Source organism: Peromyscus maniculatus, chromosome 7 (genome assembly GCF_049852395.1).
Source record: "Peromyscus maniculatus bairdii isolate BWxNUB_F1_BW_parent chromosome 7, HU_Pman_BW_mat_3.1, whole genome shotgun sequence".
In the NCBI taxonomy this organism is placed as follows: Eukaryota; Metazoa; Chordata; class Mammalia; order Rodentia; family Cricetidae; genus Peromyscus; species Peromyscus maniculatus.
Window position 1 is genome coordinate 77,742,615 of NC_134858.1, and position 20,306 is coordinate 77,762,920.

Here is a 20,306-nt window from a genome sequence, read left to right on the forward strand (position 1 = left end):
GGTAAATGCTCAGGAGTGGTACAGCTGGGTCTTGAGGTAGATCGATTTTCAGTTTTCTGAGAATCTGCCCACAGTGATTTTCAGAGGCTGTACAAGTTTTCACTCCCACTAGCAATGCAGACGTGTTCCCCTTACTCCACGTCCTCTCCAGCATGAGCTGTCCTCAGTGTTTTTAATCTTAGCCCTTCTGACGGGTATAGCATAGAATTCCAAAGTTCTTTGGATTTGCAGTTCCCTGGTGGCTGAGATGCTGAACGTTTCTGTAAGTGGCTCTTAGTTAGCCATTGGAGTTTCCTCTGTTGGCAGTTCTCTGTCTAGAACAGTACCCCATTTTTAATTGATTGATTTGTTTGTTTTTTAGTGTCATGTTTCTTGAGTTCTTTATATACCTTGGATATTAGCCATCTGTCAGATGTGGGTTTGGTGAAGATCTTTTCTTCTCTGGGCTGTCACTCTATCCTTTTGACAGTGTCCTTTGCCTTACATAAGCTTTTCAGTTTCAGGTTCAGTTTGTTAATTGTTGATCTTTTTATTAATTAAATTTTTTTCATTTATTTTATATCCCAACTGCAGTTTCCCTCCCTTCTCTCCTCCTGTTCTCTCTCCTCTGCCATTTCCCCTGGGTGCCCCCATCTGCTCCTCCTCTGTTTCTGATCAGTAAGGAGCAGGCTTCTCATGGGTGTCAACACAGTATGACATATCAGGTTGAGGAAGGACTAAGCTCCTCCCCTTGTATTAAGACTGGGAGAGGCAACCCAGTATGGGGAACAGGTTCCCAAGAGCTAGCTCAAGCATTAGGGACAGGCCCTCATCCCACTGCTAGGAGTCAGTCCCACAAATAGACCAAGCTATACAACTTTCACACACACCTAGAGGGCCTAGGTGGGTCCTATGCAGGCTCCCTTAGCTGTTGTCCAGAGTCTGTGAGTTCCTATGAGCCAAGGTTAGTTGTCTCTGTGGGTTCTCTTGTGATGACCTGACCCCCCTGGCTTGTAAAATCTTTCCTGCCTCCCTTCAACAGGATTCCCAGAGCTTGGCGCAGTGCTTGACTGTAGATCTCTGCTTTTGTTTCCATCAGTTACTAGATGAAGGCTCTGTGATGACAATTAGGGTAGTCACCAATCTGATTACAGGAGAAGGCCAGTTCAGGCACCATCTCCACTATTGCTAGGAGATGACTGGAGTCATCTTTGTGGGTTCCTGGGAGTTTACCTGGCACCAGGCTTCTCCCTAAATGCCTAAAATGTCCCTCCCCCCACATCAAGACATCTCTTTCATTACTCTCCCCCTCTGTCCCGCCCCCAGTTTACCCAGGAGATTCTCTTCTTTTCCCCTTCCCAGGGAAATCCATGTTGATCTTAGTGCCTGTGAGATTGGTATTCTGTTCAGGAAGTTGTCTCCTGTGCCAATGTGTTCAAGGCACAGGAGACAAGGCATTCGCCACCATCTCTTATATCCGGTTCAGTGTATCTGGTTTCATGTTGAAGTCTTTGATCCACTTGGACTTGAGTTTTGTGCATGGTGATAGATACGGATCTATTTGTATTCTTCTACATGCCAACACCCAGTTTGACCAGCACCATTTGTTAAAGATGCTTTCTTTTTTTCCATTGTATAATTTTGGCTTCTTTGTACATCTCATACTATTTCCTTTGTATGTTTTATTTTTCTGTACATTATAGATTACCCATATTATGTCAATAATTTACTTTTTATATCACACATAAATATAACAAAAATCCTGTAAAGGATTTTTTGCCTGTTTTATTACCATTGTATCATTTTTGTTGAATATATTTGGTTTATCTGTGGTGTATAGTCAACTATGGTTAAAGCTTTGAAACCCCCAAACAAGTCTAGGTAAACTATGGGAAAGAAAGGCAAGAAAGTTAATTGGGGTAAAGAGAAATAAATAACATAAATTCATTTTCTCTCATGTTTTAGCCTACCAATTATAACTTTCCTTAAGAAAATGTTCTGTGGCTGCCCCAGGAGTTGGCAATAAATAGCGAATTTACACAAAGCTATTTTAGACTACTTCCAAATAACACAGAATGGCTCTGTAGGCAGTCCAGGTGTCCTGTAACTTCATTCCTAATTCTTCCCAACTGTTCCTTATCCAATTATTTCTCTTATTCACAACATACATTGCTGTTATTTTGAACAAACTTCATGATTTGGCCAACTGAAGAAAAGAAAAAGATTTTATTTTACCTTTACTTACCCCCTTTCCAGTTCTCTTCCTTTTTTTATATCAGTGGTTCTCAGCCTTCCTAATGCTGTGACCCCTTATTACAGTTCCTCATGTTGTGCTGACCCCCAACCATAAAATTAGTTTGTTGCTACTTGTTTAATTTAACTTTGCTACTGTTATGAATCGTAATGTAAGTATCTTATATGTGACCCCTGTGAATGGGTTGTTTGACCCCCTGCCTCCATGGCCCACAGGTTGAGAACCACTGCTTTATAGTTTCACTATCTTAAATCTTCTACTTATTTGTTTTCCTTCTTCTTAAACGCTCTTAACATTTCAGTAAATTTCATCAAGTTTTCTGTGTCTAAGATAGTTTGTATTTATGCTGTGCTTTTGAAAGATAATTGCATTAACTATTATTGTTGAATAGTGGATGTTTTCTCTTATCACTTAAATATCTTTATTCTCTTGCTTACATGATTTCAGAAAAGAGGTCCAATGTAACCTCGGTCCTTCTTCCTGTGTGGGAAGATGGGGTTCCTCTACAGCTTCTTTCAAGATTTGTTCTTTGTCTTTAATCTTCTGCAGCTTGACTTTAGTATGGCTACCTAAGAGTTTAAAAGCTGTGTCCTGATTTTTCTATATTTCCTGCACTTGTTGGATCTGTGGATTGGTGCTTGTCATTAATTTCATAAGATTCCCAGCGTTGTTGCTTCAGATACTCTGTTCCTTTTTTCTTTTCTGTCTTCCCATGTGCAAACACCCCACCTCTGTGATTGCCCCACAGTTCTTGACTATTCTCCTCTTTTATTTCTTGCCTTTTCTCTTCGTGTTCCACTTTCCGGAGCATCTACTGGCAGGTTTTCAGGCTTACTTATTCTTTCCTCTGCTGTGTCTGGTCTACTGATGAGCCCATCAAAGGCAATTTTCAGCACTATGACTTTGATTTCCAGAATTTCCTTTTGAATCTTAGAGTTTCAGTGTCTGCTGATGTTACCCATATGTTCCTGCATGGTGTTGAGTTTTTCAAATTGAGCTCTTCATAACTGAGTCATAATCATTTTAAGTTCACGGTCTGATTGTTTCAAAATTGCTGAACATCTAGATGTAGTTCTTTTGTTTTGCTTTGTCTCGTGTGACTGTATGTCTCGTATCTTTTTTTTTTTGTGATTTGTTGAAAGCTGGACATGGGGTTTGGGGTGTCAGGAGTTGCAGTACATCTGATCTTGAGTGGACAGTTTTGCCTATCTGGCTTGGTTAGGTTATGTACTGTCCCCCAGTACCCTTCTTTTTGTCTCACTTACTGTCTGCTTTTGGGTTTTCCTTGAGATTTCTTGTATAGAGTTTGAGACTTGCAGGCCATTGAGCTATTATTTCCTAGTATCCTGGAGCCCTGTTGAGATGCTGAGCATGGCCAGTGTAGTTTAGCTCTCCCTATATCAGGTCTTGGTCTTTTAGTAGACTTAAGCTGGGTACTTCCTTGCCCATGTTATGAGCTAGAGGAAGCTACAGTTGAATATTTCTCTCCCCCGAGGTTGCTTAGGTTTTGATAAAGTCTCAGTAAATAGTCTTGGATGAGTAGAAGTCTCCCCAGGGGAGTCCTTATGGAAACAATGTTCTAGCATTTTCAGCATGGATACTTCCCACTTCCTCTCCTGGAGGTGCCAGGGGATCTTCACAGTAAACATCTAATTCATGGAAGTGTGGCTGAAGGCACATCCACTGGTGACATTTAACTCTCTGCTGCAGTTCAGTAGGAGTCAGAAGTGCTCCCACCATTTGGCCCCTGCAATGGGGCTCTGCTCCTAACTTCCTGTGTGCTTACCTTTCCTTCCGGTTTAGACAGTGCGGTGGGCCATGAGCTAGGGAAGAGCTAGCTGTTAATCCTGAGTGTTTGGGGTTTTCTGTATGACAGGCAATGACTTTCAAGGATTTTGCCTGTCAGAACTGGCAACCCTGGCCCTAGATTCAGGAGTCTGGAATTCATGAAGATTGAGAAGTCTGCTGGTGTCCTGAGTTAAATTCGAAATCTTATATTTGTTCCAAGCTTTAGTTTCATCATCCAAACTATGCCTTGTTGTGGTGTTGTGTCGTGTCAGACCATGTGATACTCGACGATTCTGCCGTAACCCAGATATGCCTATGGTTGTCACGGCCTATGACTACCCTCATACCCCTCCACGAGCGGAAGACTTAAAATGGACACGTGGGTACTGCTTTTCTGGGGTCACTTCTTTAATCGTGCAATTATTAGTTAGTTCTGATTAAGCAGGAGGCTGAAGCCAGGATGGCTAGGGAGATTCAGGAGACAGAAAGTTCTTTGTAGTATACAAAACAATTGTAGTTCAGGGTCAGTATTATACAGAGTGCCTTAATGTAACCAAATATGAACATAAAAGCATAAATAGTGTTACAGAAAGGTTAGTATAATATATATGTAGGTGGCTTGGCTTATTTTACTTATTTGGTTAAATTTTCTTAAAAATTATCTCTTAAGTAACAAGTGTGGCGTATTTTCTTGTGAATGAATGTTCTCTTATACAGTCATCTCATTGGATATCAGTTTTAGCCTCACAGGAGGAAGAAGCTAGATTCTGGAAAGGTGGCAGTGAAGATGAAGTTAATTTCCTTATTAGAGGATCAACAGCCCCACCGCCACTCCACCTCCACATAGCAGTGCATCAGGCAAGCTAAGGATTGAAGTTTCCATTGGCTCAGTGAGGTGGCTCATTTGGTAACAGCCCTTGCCACCAAACCTGATGACCTGACGGTGATCCCCAGGACCCACACAGTAGAAACAGAAAACCAACCCACAGGTGCCATGACAGATGCCCTCTCCTTTAAATAAATAAATCTAAGAAGTGTAAAGTAAGTCTCCATTGTAACTAGGTATGTCATTATAAAAAATTGAATTCTTGATTCCGAGAGGTTCACAGACATTTACCAAGTAACTGAAAAGGTACTGGGCACACATATTAGACTGTGGGAAAAGGCACAACAGAGGAAGGAGCTACCAGGAGCAGCCTAGATGGTACCATATGCCTTTCACATGATGACACATGACCTGAATAGGTTCATGTCATCTGATTTGAAGGGTCTTTTCCAAGTGGCTTACTTATATGGCACTATAAAAATCATTAATCTAGATTTTTATTAGGATAATTTCATGTCAAGAGTCCAAGGGAAAAAAAGCCAGCTTTTTCCATTTCAGAAATAATGCCTCATAAGGTGGTGGTGGCCTACGCCTTTAATTCCAGTACTCAGGAGGCAGAGGCAGGTAGGTCTCTGTGAGTTCGAGGCCAGCCTGGTCTACAAATCGAGTTCCAGGACAGCCATGACTATTACACAGAGAAACCCTGTCTCGAAAAACAAACAAACAAACAACCACCTCCAAAACAAACACCCCACCCCACCCCCCGCAAATAAACCATCAGGCTTGGCATGTTTCCTCACTCTTTATCTTCTTGGCTTTACAGAAGACACTGACTGTATTTTGTGTGTCCATAAAAGGGATGCTTTGAAGCTCTCACTTTAGAGGCTAACTTATACTTAATATCTGGCCTTTGTTCTGAGGAGCTATTCATTGCTTTTATAGAATTGGCTTATGTATAGAGATTACTTTTATAAGTATATGTATACAAAGACAACATGAATTGATTTTCTGTAAGCATGTAAAAATGATGTGCACATACACCCGAGATGCCATCTTCTACGACAGGACATTGGTGCGGTTTCAGATGAAGGCTTGTCTTGCGTTCATTGTTTGAATGTGGGCCTTGGACACAGAGGGAGTGGCTTGGTGCATTGCCACTCTTGTCACCTCTACAAATGCAAGTGCAAGCACAGCTTCTGTCCTTCGCAGTACCATGGGGCACTGGAAAGCATAATGCCTGTCTCCTCAGCCTCAGTGCCAATAACCGTGTTTCGTTTTCTGTTTCAGATAGTTTCTTAAGAGTCTGCCGTGTGTAAAGTTTAAAGGCACAATAGATTATATTTATATCAAACTAAAACATATATAAATTGTTTTCTAAATACTTGTAAGTGATCCCATTTCAAAGTTAATAACTGTAAAATCAAAATTCAAAATAGCATATTGTATTTCAGAAAAAAATACTATCGTCTGTTAGGATCCCATGGCAAGGCTAATGCTGTTCTTTGCCTGTTATTTTGAAGTAAATGTTTATAGATTTTCTTATTTATTTGGTAGTTTTATCAAGGGTATCACATATTTTGGATCTTTTAGTGTGTCAAGTTGACTTACTGATGTCCATGTTTTTATATACGTTTAACCTTCTCCATTCTCTAGATTGTCTTTGCATTGCTTGATATGTGGAGAATATGGAATGTTTCATATTTTGACATGTGACCTGGATCATGATGAATGCTCTTTCATTGCCAAGTTCCTTCTTAAGGTGGGGCTTGAAAGTATAAATCTTCCCCTTCTTCCTGGGCCACAGAGTCCACAGAATGGCACTGCTATCCGCTCAAGTAACCAACACAGTTGTTGTGAGGGAAGAGTGAGATTCTAGGCTTCGAATATGCTGCTGACTGCGGCGCTGCTGACCTGCAGGAGACACAGTGCAGCCCCATGCAACTAGGCTGTCCCAGAGTTTCCCTCCCTTTCTGTTGGGGGGGGGCTGTCTCCAGGACAAGGCAGACTGGTTCACTTACTATGCTGTCTTCTGGCTTCAGTAAAATAGATAGATGGATAGATAGATAGATAGATAGATGAATAGATAAATAAATAAAGATCAAAGATGACAAGAACAATAATTACCCATTTCTGAATTTCGTGAAGCACTGTGGCATTACTGTGTAATAAGTCTAGCATTGATAAAAGAGCTGTAGCTATAAAGAGAATTCTGAGGTGAGACTGTCTCCAAGTCAGGGCCATTCCTTCTTGAGATCTTATTTTGTATTAAGATTAAGAAGCCCTTTGTTGGAATTGTAGTTGGCTTCCAGGTTCCATTCCCTTTATTTTAAACTCCTGAACAATTTAGAACTTAGGCTCTGTTTTAACAGTTGCCTAGTTGGGGTCTTGTCAGCTCTTTTGGGGCTTGAAAGATACTTTCTAAAGAAGAATGAGACCTTGCACATATTATTCTTCCCCTTCTCATGTTTAGATTAGCATGTGAAAAGTTCTGAGGGGAGAATTGTGTTTCTTTTTGCTTAGAGTTTCAAATATCATTTGGTCAGTATTGCTTGTGTTTGCAGAATCCTCCTTAATGTATGGTAGCATGCAGTACCTTCTGGGGACCCACTTCCTCAGGTATTTCTAATCATTGAATGATAGAGAGATCACTTTGACCAGGGAACAATAATAGAATAGAATTTGCCTTTCATAAATGTCAAGCTTTTGCTTATTTCTAAGAGCTCTTAGGGAAAAGAGATCTTGAGATACACAGATCATTTATTTAATCACAAGGCTGGGGCTGCTGTGTTCCAGCCTGTTCTCTAGTTGACAGCTCCGAGAAGGAATGAAGGACAGTGGTCAGGACGCATCGTAAGTAAAAGCAGATGAGCCCACTTGAGGAATGTGTTCTAAAATAGGCGGTTTCTGTGCTCTGAGCTGATGTGTGGTGGCAGCTCGCTGGACTTGGACTTGGAAGACAGGACGGGGTTCAAGTTTTTTCTCTTCCCACCACTTGTTGCAGACTGAATTTTTTTTTTTTTCCGAGACAGTGTTTCTCTGTGTAGTTTTGGTGCCTGTCCTGGATCTCACTCTGTAGACCAGGCTGGCCTTCAACTCACAGAGATCTGTCTGGCTCTGCCTGGGATTAAAGGCGTGTGCCTCCACTGCCTGGTGCACAGATTGAAATCTTTATGTGTGCTAAACTACATGAGGCATTTCCCTAAAGCCTCCAGAGAACTTTCTCAAGTGTTACAGTGAAGATTCTTTAACATATGTATAGAATTCTATGTATAGACTTATAAACAAAGCCCCAAGAAAACACAGACCATAGAGACACAACATTTTACAGTACATGCTGATTAGCAACTGAAAAGTAATCACACTGGAACAGTTTATTATCACTGAGTATTGTATTTGGTATCTTACCTTTTCTAGAAGGAAATGGCCGGTAAACATGACAGGTCACTCAATCACGGTTTCAAATATTATCGCACTTAATCACAACTCGCGTGATAAATAACAGGATCACACTGGTCAAGCAATAACTAATATTTATGTGTCATAGGTGTTTGAATCTCTCAAGCCTGTGGTGCAGTACTAATAGTTTCGCTTTAGAGATGAAATTGAAGGATAGGGAAATTGACTCACTCCCATTGTTGTCAAGCTGAAGAGCTGGGATACCAACCAAAGCACTTCCAACAGCAGAGTTTAAACTGCAACAGAGCCGCTGGTGATCTCAATGTATGTTTTCATCAAACCTGCTGAGAGTATCCCTTAAGAGATACACTCGTGGTAACTGCTGTGAAACAAACAGCAAGTATGGGTTGACTAGGGAAGGCCTTCCACACATTTGGGGAAGAGAACTGGGCAGGGGAAGGCCTCGGATATGTATATTTGCGGTAAGATTTCAGTCAGCAGAGCAGAGATTTGTTGACCAAAAAGATTCTTCTTAGATGAGTTCCACAATGGGTAGGAATGACTGGCTCTGTTTCCACTGCTGAGCGTAGCAACTGCCTGAAGGCTCCTCAGGCAGGTGGCTGGGGCTGGAATACTACAGTGGATCTTACATGCAGCATGACATGAGAAATGGAGGCAACGAGGGTCAATTCAAGGTCATTCTTGCTGTGTAATGAGTTTGAGATCAAAACACATAGCACCCTGTCTCAAACCAAACCAAACACAGGGATACTTTTTGCTAGAAACAAGGGTCTGATACTCTCCACCTAAGTTACCTGATGAAGGGCACACTGAAGGGCACATCTACAGGGCTGCCCAGCGTCTTACTGCCGCATCACAGACAGCGCATACCATTCATATCCACCAGACTGCCAGGACAGTGAAGGCAGACAGTGGCAGATGCTGAGGATGCCAAAGCCAGTTGTACACAGTGCCTTGAGGAAGATTTGTCCATGAATCACTGCGGGACTGTGGTGAGGTTACCAGCACAGCACAGGGAACCTCCTCTGTAAGGAGACATGATGAACAGACATTGCGCAGCAGCTTTGTTTATAGAATGAAAAGCTGGAAACAGTCTAAATTGAAATGAACAGGCAACTGGAGTGAATATGTTGTCCCATATTTGCAGCATGTGATATTAGAGCACAAAGGTGGTGCTTCATGTATTCCCTTGGATACATCTAAGACTCAGGATTGAGGAAAACAGTTCAAAAAGACACCATCTCACTGCTCATCCCAAGCTCTTAATAATAAATAGCACCATAAGAATTAGAGTCAGCCAGGTAGTAATGGTGCATGCCTTTAATCCTAGCACTCAGGAGACAGAGTCAAGTCAAACAGATCTCTGAGTTTGAGGCCAGCCTGGTCCACAGAGTGAGTTCCAGGACAGCCAGGACTACACAGAGAAACCCTGTCTCAAAAAAACAAAATAAAATAAAACAAAACAAAACAAAAGACCCCAACTAAGGCTGGAGAGATGGCTCAGCAGTTAAGAGCACTGGCTGCTCTTCCAGAGGACCCGGGTTCAATTCCCAGCAACCACATGGCAGCTCACAACTGTCTAACTCCAGTTCCAGGGGGATCTGACACCTTCACACCAATGTACATCAAGTGAAAGTTAAATAAATTAAAAAAAAAAACTAAACTAAAAAAAGAATTAGATGTCATTCAATATCCATCATATTTGTGTAAATTACCCATATATAGAGAGCTTAAAAGCAATGCTATCCTGCTTTGGGATATAGAATAGCCTGCATATATGAGCTGCTGGGTGATAAGGTGCAAGAGATAGCTCTGGCCTTGCTTGTTCTTAACATCTTCATCTCTAGACCAATGATAGCACGCTTCTTCAGACACCCCCTCATGGCTAGATCATGAACTGCACCATCATCTGGCTGCTCTTGCTCTGAAACAACTCTGAACTCATACATCCTAACCTCTCATACAGTTTGTTTTGCTCCCATATCTCTATGGTTGCTTAAAACAACATATTCAAAGCTGAGTTCATGAACTTTCATACCATGCCTCCTTTTCTACCTGAGGCTTTGCGCTTTGTGCATGCGTGTGTGCATGCGTGCATGCGTGTGTGCATGTGCAGGCACTTACGCATGTGTGCAAGGTGCATGTGGAGACTAGAGTCCAGCCTCAGGAATCACTTCTCACGAGCCATCTACCTTGTGTCTGAGGCAGGGTGTCCTGGTGGTTGGGTCTCACTAATTAGACCTAACTGCTGACATGGAAGCCCCAGGCAGCCACCACCCGTGTTTGTGACCCCAGTGCAGGGATTACAAACACATGCCATCAACCCGGAGTTTTTAAAGGAGGTTGTGAGGATCAACCTTGGGTTGTCAGGCCTGTATAGCAAGCTCTCTACCAACTGAGCTCTCTTCCCATCAGGCTCCCTTTCTCTTTACATACCTGCTTCCTGTCTCTTCACATTCCTGCTTTCATCTCTTTACATACCTGTTTCCTGTCTTTGTATTCCTGCTTCCTGTCTCTTTACATACCTGCTTCCTGTCTTCACATTCCTGTTTCCTGTCTTTTGCTTTTACCTATTACACTGTGGGCTGGAAATTTGGAATTTGTTCTTGATTTCTTCTTCCTCATTGTCTACTTCTTTTCACCCCATGTTGTCCATTTTGTCTTCTGTATTTCTCTCTGTCACATTCTCATTTCCAGATGGAAGCTTGGAATTTTGCAACCACCTCCTGAGTGAACTCCCTGCATCTACTCTTGCCTCCTCCAATCCACATATTCCCTCATTATGATGCCCTAGTGTAGACACTAATTGATTGTGTCACATTTCTGCTTTCCTTCTTCCTTTGGGGACCAAGTGTGAACTTTAACACAGATTAAAGCCTCAACAAAATCCAGTCCTGTTTACCTCTCTATTCTTAAATCTTGCTTTGTTTCCTTCCAAATCCTATGCTTTTAGTCCTCTTTAATTGACTTCACTTTCTAGACTGTGCTGTAGATTTAGTTAATTCTAACATTGAACATGTTTGCTCTGCTCTGGAATTCTTCTCCCTTTCTTACCAAACCCCCCTTCTCAGTCATTTGCCCCGCTCTGTGCCGGGGTGCCCCATTTCACATGGAAACTCTCTATCACTGTGTGCTCTAAGAGGGGAAGCTGTTTAGGGGGCAACTGACAAGTAAGGAAAGGAAGGAGGGTTTCTTTGGGGGAATAACAGGAGCTAGTTCGATGAGGTCTCATTGCACCTAGGGCCTGCACTCGGTTGAGATTTAATGTAACACACTTTCAGTGGGGAAGGAAAACATTTCATTCCATTCCATTTCCGAATCCTTGAGAGGAGCTACATTGATGAGTAGAAGTGGGTGCAAGAAGTACTGAATGGCTAACTCAATTTAGTCTTTATAATGTAATAGTCACAGAGAAAAATCAAGCGATACCAGTATAATATAGTTGAAAGAATGCTAAGGAAAGTGGCAGGAATACCTACTTGTGAAACAATACCGATACAAGGGAGCTGGAAATAGAAGCATTTCATAGTGTATTTGCTAGGAAGTGAACAGGGCTCTGTTCTTACATACTAGGGTGTATTGGATGTGAAGGGTACATAGTCAGAATTTGAGTAAGATTACCTGTGCTAGCGCTCAAGGTTACTCATGATCTGAAACTTAACTTTATTACATCTTGCTTATTTATTTCTTATTTGGGGAGGGGCGCACATGTGTCACAGCGTATATGTAGAGGTCAGTGGACAACTTGCAAGTATCAGTTCTTTTCATGCCAGTTCTAGGGATTGAACTCAGGTCATCGGGCTTAGTGGCAAGTGTCTTTATCTGCTGAGCCATGCCATTGGACCTGTTATAATATGAAATAAAACAAGCATTGTTCATCTTCTGAAGTTCTTCAACATGATGTTATTAGCATCTCCTAGTACAGACTCTGGGACTCCCTGATTTATTCTTCTTTCACTTCTTGAGTCCTCACCAGAGTCAAACCTAAGTCTCCACTACTTAAAGCTGTTACTGGTCTCTGTGTGCCACTGAGTGTGATTTGATTTGGAGTTTTGTGGTGCTGGTGATTAAACCCAGGACCCTGTGCATGCTAAGGAAACTCTCTGCACTGAGCTTCTCAGCCCCACCAGTGCTTTTAATCTAAACCTCTTTTAAGATTGTTTGATTGTATGCTTTGTCCTCCTAAGAAGTTTGTTTCCCAGTTAGCATGTTAAGGGCAAAATTGCTGCTAAATTCATTAAGTATCTTCAAACCTCAATTCATTATCAAAATGAATCATTTGGAATAAATCCTCCCTGAGCGATTCATTCATTATGAAGTACTGTAGGTCTTGGACACTGTGTGGTGGCATGCACATAACACATCCTAAAACATGATTTTTACCCCACCTCTCAGGAAAATCCAAGCATGCATGGTCAAGTTGGTTACATGAACTCTTAATATATTTTTTTTTTGAAGGTTCACCAAAGTCATTTAATCTGTCAGTTTCTCATTCATTTTTATGTCTTAATAATATTCTATTGTATGAATAAGCCACATTTTATTTCTCTCCAGTATTTGATAGCTATTTCAGTTGTTTTAACTTTTTTACTATTAGCAACACACTGCTGTAAACCTTCATGTACATGTTTCATAGGTGCACATTTTCAGTAGTTTGAGGATATATTCCTAAGGGTAGAATTGTTGAGTAACAGGAACTCTTAATATTTTAAGAACAAAGAAAGACTACTGTTTTCACCAATATTTGTCCATGTACACCTAGTCACAGGGTACAAGGTGTGTTGAATGCACACAAGTGGCACCTTGCTGGTGTGATGATAGAGTTTTGACACCCAGGGTCAGAGGTGTGGTGAGATGTGGCTCAGTGTCAGAGTGCTTGCTTAGCACATGAGTGTTGTTGGTTGTTTTATCACTCTTTACTCTTTTGGGGGCCTTCCACCCAACTCTCACATAAATCACTCACAGAGGCTTATTCTTAATTGTGAATGTCTGGCCTTAGCTTGGCTTGTTGCTAGCCAGGTTTCCTTAACTTTAAATTATCTTGTCAAGCTTTTGCCTTTGGGCTTTTATCTTTTTCTATTCCTGTATACCTTTCTTTGTTTCTTAGTCCGTGGCTTGCTGTGTAGCTGGGAGGCTGGCCCCTGGTGACCTTGTCCTTCCTTTTCTTCCAGATTTCTCCTTCTGTTAATTCTCTCTGCCTGCCAGTCCTTCCTATTCTTTCTCCTCCCTCACAATTGGACATTCAGCTCTTTATTAGACCATGAGGTGTTTTAGACAGGCACAGTAACACAGCTTCACAGAGTTAAACAAATGCAACATAAACAAAAGTAACACACTTTAAAATAATACTCTACAACACATGAGTCCCATGACCTGCGGTCAGCCCATACCTTACCACTCCGAGCAGTATGAGATCACTAAATGCTCAGTCCTTAGTCATGAAGAACTCCAGTGTCTTCATCTGTAAAATGCATAATGACAGTGCCTTCCTTGCTGAATTGCTGAGAGAATTAAATTAGACAGCCCCTCTGAAATGTGGACCATACTGTCTGGCGCTTAGTCAGTTCTGGCCACAGCCATTAGTCACTGCAGTAAGGTGGTTTCCAGACTCAACACAGCCACAGAGAACGCAAGCTCCAGAACGTTTACATGTCAGTTTTAGAGTATTTTTGTTAGCTTTTAAAACTATTTATACCTGCCATTTCATGCCAAATCTTGATTGTAAAATAGTAGATTCTTTTCACAGTTATATAGAGGTGAACGAGCTAACTCTTGAGGGTTCTGTCACTTCTGGTTTCATAGTGACAAGGCTGCTTTAAGCTAGAACAAAGTATCCCTTCCATGACTTTCTTTTTATTACATGGTACAAGATGCATGTATCACAAGATGAATTCAGAAAACCTCTTTTTAACTTTCTAGGAGTGAAATCAGAGCTAACTACCAGTCAGGAAAAGTCACAAAATTAAAACGGGTGTGTAACATCTTCCAGAGGATGATTCTAAAACAGGCACATGAAAATGATAAGGTGTCCTGTGTACCGATTTACTACCTAGGACCATTCCCAGATTGCACCGTGGAAACATTGTAGATTTATAGCTTCATACACTGTGTCCTGAACACTGAAGGCAAACCACACTGGAGAGACTTCATTTCAACCACAGAGAAATTGTAACAAGCCCCAGACCACCAAACCAAGTAACTAGTAGATCCGGGAATAGACTTGAGAAGGCTCTGATACCTCCTCACAGACCACAGGCTGCTTCTTCTGAACATAATGACAGAGCATCTGCTGCTGTTCGTCCCCCAGAATATGACGCACCAGGAGCAAGCCGTAGGAGGGCATTGCCCAAATGACACACAGTTTTTGGTTTCTGAAGGCTCCTTAGAAACCAGAGAATTAGAAAGTAGCCATCACAAACATCAGTGACTGCTGGCTGATATTTGTGTTTGGAGTACTTAGTTGCTACCACAGAGTTGACTTCTCTGCTGACATTCTCAAAAGTGACAATTTATAACTATGGAAATGCTTCTTTTCGGTTCTTTACAACGCTTTCTGATTTTATGGAGAGCTTCCTCGGAACCTGAAGAATGGCCCCGTATGTACATGTACAGTTGTTTTCCCTGTGTCTCATCCCCGCGCTCCCAATCTCCTCTCAACCCTGCTCCTCTTTCTACCCTCAGTAGATCCGACAGCACCGAAACCGTTGCTCTAAGAGCTTGACTGCTGTGAGGATCCAGTCCGCCAGCCTCACGGCCTCGGGCTGCGGGGACTTCTGTCACCACTGTGCCGTCCGACAAAATGTGCTTGTATTTATCTACATCTCACCGTTTTCTTAAGCTGTAAAATGACTTTATTACTTGGATTATTTTCTTTGGAAAAACAGTCTCTGAAGTTCCTTCAGTAGCTTCGTCTACGCTGTCTTGACTTAGCCTTCTTCCTGAAGAGTGATTTTCAAACTGTCCTGTGCAGGATGGAGGTGATTTTCTCTTAGTCTTTGAGGACGTTATCTCACATTTAGTAGTTACTTGTTGCTGGTCATTGAACTGAACACATATTTATCATTTCAGACAACCCCCACTACAAATCTGTGAAAGACGTGGCCAATATTTGTGTCTTTCTTTTTCTTTCTTAAAATTTTTTAATTTTTAATTTTTGTGTGTGTGTGTGTGTGTGTGTGTGTGTGTCTTTCTTGATAGGAAAATATAGGCACAAAAAAGTTGAAGATACATAGTATGCAAGGATGCCAGTTCAACGTGGGAGCTCTGACTCTATAGTCTATGGCCCAGAATTTACCATTGTAGCAGCCAAATTCAAAAAAGAACAAAGGGGCCACCAGCCATATTCAGTATTAAAGTTATTTGAGAACAAAATTGATACCCGCGAGGAGGCATTGTTCATGGATACACACAGCAGCAGACTGTTACTGTTCAGGTGTCATTGTTCTACTGTGTCACCCTGTGGGCCTATGTCCACATGTGGAAGATGACAGTAACAGTGGCAGCCCGTGCTGTGCTTGTGAAGAATAACTGCGTGTCTTCCATGCTATCAAGGGGCAGAACATTGGCTGTCGGTAGCAGCAGTATAGAGAAACAGAAACAGAAGCCAGCTCTCCTCTGTATCAAACATGGTGCAGGGGTGAAGGAACAGGATGGAGTACGAAATAAATGGTGTTAGTGTAACTGAGGAAAGAGTGTAGAAAATAGGGATTAAAAATGTATGGCCTAGTAGTAAAAGTAGTATCAGATTTTAAAGTTAGCCATTTCCTAAATCCACAATGGTATTAGAAGAAAGTGTGGATTATAAATAAATGCACGTGTGAGGGCTGTCATAGGCATGCTATCCAAAAGTGAGTCCATACGAAAAAACATCAAGTAATCTGATTCTGTAAACACCTGAAATTTCTGTAGAAAAATCAACAGAAACACTATTCTAGTTTCATTTTTGTTGCTGTGATTCCGTTATCAGAGGAGTCAAGGCAGGAATTGAAGGCAGGTCTACTTGCTATTCCACACAGCATCATCTCTGACAAGGGAACTCATTTCACAGCCAAAGAAGTAGGGAAGGAACCGTTGAGGATGCTGGTTGCTGGCTCCCAGAGAAACATCCTCAGCCAGCTTTCATACACAGTTCATATCAGCTGGCTAGAGCTACAGCTGCCCACAGTGAGCTGTGCTGTCCTACATCATTAACCGTCAAGACAATCCCCCACAGACATGTCCACAGGCCACTAATCCAGGCAATTCCTCAATTGAGATTCTTCTCTCAGATGGTCTTACACCATATCTAGTTGACAGTCAAAGCTGTCTAGGACAAACACCATCTAAGGGCTTAATGGCACAGTGTAGGAGATTGGGAAAGCCATCTGCAGTGTCTATAATAGAAGACACTGTTCTTAAAATATAGAAACTTCTTATTAGGATAACAAATGAAGAGACAACAATAAAAATGAACCAAAGAACAGTTTCCCAGAAAGAATTAAAATGACCAAGAAGATATGAAAAGAAACAGAAAACAATGTTAAGTTTCATTAGTAATTGAAAATGAGACAGAACCCACCAGTCTCCTACCACAGCAGCCATTGAAGAACAACAGACAGGTCTTTGTGCCATCCCATGACCAGGGTCTTCACAAGGCCACAGGTGACCAAGACCCGGCCAGTACAGCCACTGTAGTGGACATCTCACCAAACATGTTAATTAGGATGCAATGAGATCTGAGCGGTGAGGTATGATGGGGACCTACTCAAGATCTCCAAAGCAGTCTTGAGTTCATCAGTACATGGGTGAGCACATACATCCTCTCAGGGGTCAAGAGGAGCCCAGTGGTGTCCTGCCTGCCTTGAGGACAGTCAGTCTCAGAAAGGTCCCTTCCCTCCTCTGTACATGACAAAAACTTTACAGAGAAAGGGAGGGAGGAAAGATTGATTTAGTCCCAATTTCACCTGTGAATGTTACAGTGTTTTTTAAGAGGTAGACCATTAAGGACAAATATATGATATAGTATATGAGTAAATGTAATGGATGAAAACAATGGAATGATGGACTTGTAGTCATGGTGGTAGGGAGAGATAAATCAAGACAGAGCTCCGACACTGTGGTGTTGGAGAGTTTGCAACTATCCTCATTGTGGAAGAAGTGGGAAATGAGGACAAAGTTCAGTACTCTGTAGTGAGAAATTTGTCACTGCCGATGAAAGAAGTCACAGCGTTATGGAGTATGGTCCAGAAAGAATAGGCATCAAGAAGAAAGCTATTTCTTAGCAAGGTGTGGAGACTGGTAAGGGGTTGAGCACTTGTAGACAGGTGTGGTGAAGCTGTCTTATCTGAATGTTTGTGTCCGCCAAAATCCATACACTAGAACTAAACCTCAGCGTGGAACTCTGAAGAGGAGGGCCTTTTGAGGGCCAGCCATCATGACGGATTGGTGCCCATGTGAAACAGGCTAAAGGAAGGGAATGTGCTTGCCGCCTCTGCCATGCAAGTGTACAACAAGGAGATGCTCTCCGTTAGGAGACAGTCCTTCCCTGACAGTGTCTGCAGCCTCCTTAACCCTGGGCTCGAGCCTCCAGAACTGTGAGCTCTATGTTTACATGTGATGCAGGGCAAAGAATTTTTCTTTAATAGCACTAAGAACGAGACCTTTGGGTTTGTGTTAATGTCCACACAAACATGAAAACAAATACTCAGGACTTCTCTGATCCTGGCCAAGCCTTATAGCTCGATTTATCTGCTGTCTTGCTAGAGTACGGTGGTATTCAGGGTCAGAAGAAGCAAAGGCATGAGGGAGTCCAGAGGGTTATCCCATAGACTGTTGTGATAACTGCTTTTGGCATGCCTGAATGGAGGGGACCATCTGAGTTAGTGGGTTCAGGAGGACCAGGAGGAGGTTAGGCCTCACACACGCTGCACTGCAGCCCATTAGTGAGTGTGACATTTTCCCAACAGGGTTGTTTTCTTTTCACCTTTCTTTTATTTTCCTTCTACTTTCCCTTGTTTTATAAACTCTGCATCTCAGCTTTGAAAATAATAGTCAATTAAAGCTTCATTTATGTGTCAGTTGGCTTCTAAGTCTAGCTAGAAGCACTGTTTTCTTAATAAGTATAATCCTTTGTTTATACATAGCTTTTATATTACATTTTGCATACCTTTCATTTAACTCAGAAGATTTTGTTTCTACTGAGTTTTAAATTCCTTGAGGCTATGGATCATGTTTTGGACTGACTTTTTGTCATCTGGTATGATTCCACAGTACCAACCCACTCCCTTTTTTGTGGTAAGTGTGATGTCAGTCCTTGCTGATAATGTGTTATACATTTGTGCTAAGAATGTAGATAGGGCTTTTAAAAGACATTGGTGTGCCTTTTCTATGGGCTAGATTTAAATGTCTACTTAAAATGTTATTTCATTAACTTCTAAAATGCATGTTTTTGCCTCATAGATATGGCATGAATTGCCTTATTCAGTTTGAAGATTTTGCCAATCTGAATGCATTTCGTCTCCTGAACAAGTATCGAAACAAGTATTGCACATTTAACGATGATATTCAAGGTAATCACATTTCACTATGTATGGATCAAGAATAACAACTGGTAGTCTCCAGTCAGACAAGAGAGAGATGCAATGACCTGTGTGAGCAAAGGTAGGAAGGGACACAGAGGAAGATGTCTAGAAAGATCATGTCATAAAGTGATTTGGACATGCAAGACACACAGAGCTCGGTGTAGATGTAACTAACCGTCTTATTAAATAAGAAACACAGAAACAGTGTAAAAGAGAAAGCCGAGAGGTCAGAGCTCAGAGCTAAAATCTCACCCTTCCGCCTGCGGTGTCCCAGCTTCCCGAAAAGACCTATTTCCTGTCTGTTCGTCTATTTATAGTATTTTGTTCTGCCTTCTCATTGATTGTAAACCCAAACACGTGACTGCCTCGTCACTGTCTGAATGTACAGCCCCCTAGAGATCTATGGGATTAAAGGCGTGTGCCACCACTGCCACACTCTTGCTATGGCTCTAATAGCTCTGACCCCCGGGCAACTTTATTTATTAACATACATTCAAAATCACATTTCAGTACAATTAGATTACCACCACAGCTCGGCATGCAGCTCCAGGGTGTTTGTCCCCCCCCCCCCATCCACATCAGAAAAGGAGGAACAAGGTCAAAACCTGCATCCACACTTCAGGTGACTACTCTAAAAACACCGAGAATAAACTGAAGGACCGACGTCGCAGGTGGTGAGAACATTATCACAGGGATCCAACGGGACAAGTGTGTGCAGTGAAGCATTATGAGAAGGAGAGAAACTGAGCTGAGAAGGCACATGGTAGGGATGCGATAGGGGACAGACAATACACTGTCATTCACATCAGAAACTTCCGTAGTTTCACAACTTTGGGAGGTCAGTAACTTTCAAAATTAATTTGCTATTCTGACAGTTTTGTAATCTCTGGAGAGCTGTCACAGGTGGTGAGAAAATTCATGCTTTAACTCTCATCTGCACTAAACAGTTTCTACTGTGAGCTATAAATTCTTTATAATAAAACAACAGATTAAAGCCTAAACAGTATCATTGTATTATTTTAATGAAATTATAGAATTATGTACCTATGCATATATAAAAGGTACATATACAGAAATCCAACGAAATAAACAGATGAAAAATAATATCTGAAATTAATTCACAGCTTCTTATTCAGATCCCGTAGATATTAGGTACCTGTTTAAAAAAAAAACAAACAGGATTTTTGTTGGATGATGGTAGTCATAATTTCTGGTTCTCTTTCACATTTGAGAAAGCATCCTAAAATGTACTATATTATATATACATGAGCTCCCAGAAGTCTGATAAAATCTCCAGCTATTATGACTTAATAAAGAACGAAATTTGTGAAAATAGACTGCATGTTATTTGAGGATATAAATACCTATATTCTTTAGCCATGGTCTCTAAGCCTCACTCCTGTAAGTACTGTCTGTTTTTTGGACAAGGTCTCGCTCTGTACAGATGGACCTCAAACTCACAGCATCCTGTTGGCTGAGATCA

The 20,306-nt window shown here is 41.6% G+C and overlaps 1 protein-coding gene across 1 annotated transcript in view; it reads left to right on the plus strand.

Moving 5' to 3' along the window:
- Positions 1-20,306, plus strand: part of Me1 (malic enzyme 1) — a 115,338-nt gene that overhangs the window by 62,977 nt on the left and 32,055 nt on the right. The window contains exon 7 of the mRNA XM_076576733.1: positions 18,702-18,811. Coding sequence (XP_076432848.1) covers positions 18,702-18,811 — 110 coding nt within the window. The remainder of the gene's footprint in view (positions 1-18,701; positions 18,812-20,306) is intronic.